Genomic DNA, 5158 nt, shown 5'->3' on the forward strand with positions numbered 1-5158 from the left:
AAACCGTTACAGTGTTCTCGATTCATCCGGCGACTGGTTCGCGGGTGCTTGGTAAAAGGAGAGCGAGAGATGGCCGCGCGCAGTCAGCGACCACAGGGTGTTACCGACGCACGCACCATGCACATCCTAGTCTTCGCATGTATACTGGCTTCGGTCGCCGCCGCACCCTCCTACGACCAGCGGCAGGACGGAGAGTACAACATTCAAGCCGATGTCCAGAACATATTATTTGTTATCGGATTACCAAAGAAATTGCCCGTCGACAGCCTGCTCAGTCTGCTTTTAAAGAACTCGAAGAGGAGTGGTGATGAACCGATTGCGCAAGACAGGGCAGACGTCCAGCCACTGACAGCATTTGTGGAACCCAACACGCCATATCGGGTTATCATTGGATCGGAGGGCGAGAGGCCGGTCGAAGCTGATGGCGGTAATGCGATTGTTATCGCCGGCCGGCGGCGCTTGGAGGCGGATTCCGACCCTCAGGAAGAAATGAAGCTTATTGGAGCGACGGAACAGTGCGGCCCTGAGCGGAGACGAGATCCCGTCACCCTTATTTGTAAATCCATCAACGATCTACGAGCTGACAAGCCGGATAACACGCCTGAGGTGATCCCCGTTCCGACATAACTCCATAAACCCCGACTGTTAGTAAAATAAGTTATTTATTTAATTACGTTTAAGAAAACTTTTTTTTAAATGGTTTTGTATGTAAATAAAAGTTAATTTAAAAGTTATTTTGTTGCATTTCAATATATCAAGGCTGAAGTTTTCAATTGGTATATAGTACACGTAAGTAATCCTAATTTTAATATCTACTATTGAAAGTGGTCATTGCAATGACAAATTATAATTGTAATCATTTAGATCAATCATCAATCATTAGATTTAGCGTTCTGGTAAGATGCCGCGTAGAAACCGATTAGAATATATGCCACACAGTTTAACCGTCTGCCATCTTAGAATAAATCTGACTTATTTTTGACGACCTCCTTGGCGCAATGGTGAGCGCTGTGAATTAAATAGTAGGTTCCGGGTTCAATTCCCGGCAGGGGCAATTTTGGAATTTATAATATCTGAATTTTCTCTGGTCTGGACTTTGGCCGTGGCTGGTTACCATCCTTCCGACAAAGACGTGCCGCTAAGCGATTTAGCGTTCCGGTGCGATGTCGCGTAGAAACTGAGTAGGGGTATGACTACCATACCCCCTAACAGGTTAGCCCGCTACCATCTAAGGACTGCATCATCACTTATCAGTTGGTGAGATTGCAGTCGAGGGCTAACTTGTAGAAGTATAAAAAGTACTCATAAACTAGCGAAGACGCAGACAGACAGACATTTTATGTTATATTTTATTTTATTTAATAACTAGGTATATCTGTTTACTTTCGGTTTTTAAATTACCTCATTAAAGTTGTGATAGATGAACTATTAAGGTTAGATTTCACTATTTGGTAAACCTAAATCCCTATCCCTATCCCTACTAAAATTATAAATGACAATGTAAATTTGTTAGTTACGCTTTCACGCAAAAACTACTTAACCGATCCTCATGAAACTTTGTACACATATTCTTGGAAATGTTAGAAGTAATATAGAATACTTTTTATCCCAACATTAAGCTCGGTTCTTTTGGGAGAGGGGATGAAAGTGTTTGACAAATTTACACCATAACTCCGACAAATTATAACATATTTAAATAATAATTTTTTTACTATAGAGGTTATAATGTGTTTAATTTTGCCCAAACTTTGTGTAGATCTGATGAATGTGGTTGGAGATAGAGGACATAACTCCTCAGAGGACAACAGCAAACCCCTCATTGAAGGCTTAGCGATACTGAATACTTTAAATTTTTTTAGAACTAAAACTAAATGGAATCCCACACCAAAAAACAAAATCAAACTCAGACGAAGAGCGGGCAACAGCTAGTACGAAATAAATTAAAAATAAAATTATTTTATTAAAATTACTCACAAGGAGGGTTTACGTTGTAAGTACCTTCTTACTGTACTCCTTCCGGGCTTAGCCAGGGCGTGACAGCTACGAGTAGTATAGGCATGATGACTCTGAAAAACTGTCCTACAAAATTACGTATTATAGACTTCATTCGGCGTTCCACCTGTCATGACGATCTTGCAGTTTTATTTATTGAAAAACCAATCTCGCCTAATATTAACTTGAATCTTATATTATTCTTTAAAACAAATATATCATTGTTATCATCTACGTATACTTTGATCTCCTTGATCCTATGCTTATCTTCGGCAGTGGCGTTTAAACATAAATATCTAAAGTTATTTTCAGTTAGCGGTGCGGTTTATCTCTATAGGTAAGAATATGATAAAAGCAATGTAACGTGACGAAGCTCGAAGCAATAATTGCGGGGAGATGAGACCTCCCTTGGTGCGCCCGAGTTCGAGTCCCGGCAGAGCATTTTTTCGCTGCATTTTATCTGGTCTGGTATGGTGGGATGCTTCGTTAGTGGCTATACCCAATTTGTCCCTTCCAGGAATCAAACCTGAGACCTCCAACTTAAAACCACAGCGGTTTATATTACTAATACAGTAGCGGTCTCAGAAATAGTAGGTACCTACCTACCTATACTCTTTAATCTGCATCACGTTTATAGGTATATATTACTGTAAGAATGAGTTAACGTAGGTATTTACTTATCGTCACGTTTGAACTCTACTCATTCATTTCTATATAATTTCTATAATTAAAATATAAGTCATAGGTCGACGAACGCGGTGCAAATAAGAAACAGAATATATTTTGTAGTTTATTTGAGCTGGAGCCTGGAGGCTGTGTATTTGTTCGGGTACCGTACCAATAACCAAATTATTAAAAACACTCGTTTCAGAAGTCCTACAAATTATTATGAAGTCCTACAAATAGCACGCTTATTAAAAACTTGGTATAGTACCTTAGTTAAGAATAATTTTACAAAAGAGATTGTGCAATTTTATTTGAAACTGGGACAAGCTTAAATTTTGTACAATTACCAAATGAATAAGGATTACAATTAGAATAAAAATAACCCATAAGGACCCATAACCCTACCCTACCCTATTCTTAGTACTTTTAAGAATATTTTATTTCTTTTAATGCCAACTGACTGACTGAGCAAAAGGCGATATTTTATTGATATAGGTATATGAACTGGAATCATGGCATGTAGATATTTATTCACCTAACTATTATAATATTATGCGTGTTTCCCTACTGAGTACATTGATTCAATATGTAATGAGTAAGGTAGGAAAATAGTAAGGATTATGATTATCGCAGTAACTTGCGCAAAAACAACTGACAAGACAGACAATCATGACATTGTAATAATATATCAATAAAATATGAATGTAAGCGGTGATAGCCCAGTGGGTAGGAGCTCGACTTCACCTTCGGGAGGCAGTGTTCGAATCCCAGCACGCACTTCTAACTTTTCTAAGTTATGTGCGATTTTTTGTAATTTAAATATGTATAACTTGCTTCAACGGTGAAGGGAAACGTCGTGAAGAAACCAGCATGCCTGAGAGTTCTACATAAAGATCTCGCAGGTATGTGGAGTCCACTAATCCGCACTGGGCCAGCGGTGGTGGACTACGGCCCAAAACCCTTCTCTTTGTGGGAGGAGACCCGTGCCCTGCAGTGGGCCGGTAATGGGTTGAAACGATGATTATGTCAGTTTTGTTAGTAAAAACGCGTTTTTTGGGACAGTATAAATAAAATAAAATAGATTATATTAAAAACTAGCGGACCCTCGCAGCTTCGTCCGCGTATGAGTCAATCGAGAAGCTAGAATAGATCTGATACCAATATAATAATCATCGTGGCTAGCTATGCACCTACTATTATTTTTCGTGGTTTTCTGGGTTAGTAAGTTGTCATTATTTTAGTCGATACTTACATAGTATATCCATCCATACATCCGTCATCACAAATTTTCGCTTTTATAATATTAGTAGGATGGTACGCATGCATTCGGTCGTTGTCCCATATGCCTTGCGACGGTCTGTTATTTTGGTCTTTTATCTGCGACAATATTTTTCAGAACTTCATTAAAATTAGACAAAACATGCTTTATGCACTTTAAAATAAAAACGAATGATTAAAATCGGTTCAAATTTAACGAAGCTATGAAGTAAAATTGATAAAAATTAATGTTTATGGGGATAAAAAAGTATCCTATATGTTGACCCGGAATATCTGCTTCCACTATACCAAATTTTATTTAAATCCGTTTAGTAGTTTTCACGTGACGCCCGGACAGACAACCATGGACAGAAAAAAAAAAAATCTGTTTTGGACTCAGTATCGATTATAAAGCATGCCCCGGTCAAAATTTCCAAATTTATTAAATGTACAGGTTACAGTTTTATTATAAGTATAGATGACAGTTAGCAGACAGTACCTAAATCGCTTAAACATTGTTTTCGGTAGCCATTATTATTTAAAGATTTCAGGTACCTAATACTTGTTTTAGTGTACAATAATTAAGAAATAAAATGCCCCGATTTGCCACATCGCCTTCAAAAGGTTGTAGAAGGTAGGTAATGTTCGCAAATATCGGATTTTTCAGCAAAACGGTAGCACAGACAAAAACTGGTGATCGCAGTAGATGGTAGTAGTACAGAGGACGCTGCTGCTCGTTTTCCATTATATTCCCTTAGTCGCCTCGTACGATACCCGCAGGAAGGTGAGGATCTGATCTTCCGTCACCACACGGCATACTTTTAGCAATATCAATCTCCTATTCTCCAGGCCGCATGGCAAGGGTCGTATCTAACGTTTTCAACTGATCTTTTTTCAAAGATCTAATAAACGAAATAGTCTCGAATGTTCCAGTGTACCTACTTAGTGAAAAGACTGTGAAAGTTATTATTGTCAAAATATAAACTCGTGTATTCTTTAATTTAAAACAATGCGTACTGAAATAGCACAAAGTCGCGAGCATGCCTTAGTCATTGATAAAGTACGATTGTTGACTTGCAGAATTTTTTATCAGATATTACTTAGTATCTTTAATCAAATATAAGATAGAGATAAAAAAAGTGATAAACCTCTTAAATGTTCTACATAACACACTTTGAAAGTAGTTTATTACTTAGATATTGTTTTGTTGCGACTGTGATAACTTAAAAGTTTTCTTGTAGTG

At 37.9% G+C, this 5158-nt stretch overlaps 1 protein-coding gene across 1 annotated transcript; it reads left to right on the forward strand.

Moving 5' to 3' along the window:
• LOC120624525 lies at nt 1-693 on the forward strand. The gene has a single exon (XM_039891124.1). The coding sequence runs from the start codon at nt 70-72 to the stop codon at nt 625-627; it is 558 nt and encodes a 185-aa protein (XP_039747058.1). The 5' UTR covers nt 1-69; the 3' UTR covers nt 628-693.
• Nucleotides 694-5158: the final 4465 nt, after the last annotated feature.

The sequence above is a fragment of the Pararge aegeria genome, chromosome 6, assembly GCF_905163445.1.
Source record: "Pararge aegeria chromosome 6, ilParAegt1.1, whole genome shotgun sequence".
Taxonomy (NCBI): Eukaryota; Metazoa; Arthropoda; class Insecta; order Lepidoptera; family Nymphalidae; genus Pararge; species Pararge aegeria.

Excerpts from the sequence above, each read along its gene's own strand:
- LOC120624525 (XM_039891124.1), top strand. The coding sequence starts at position 70 with ATGGCCGCGCGCAGTCAGCGACCACAGGGTGTTACCGACGCACGCACC.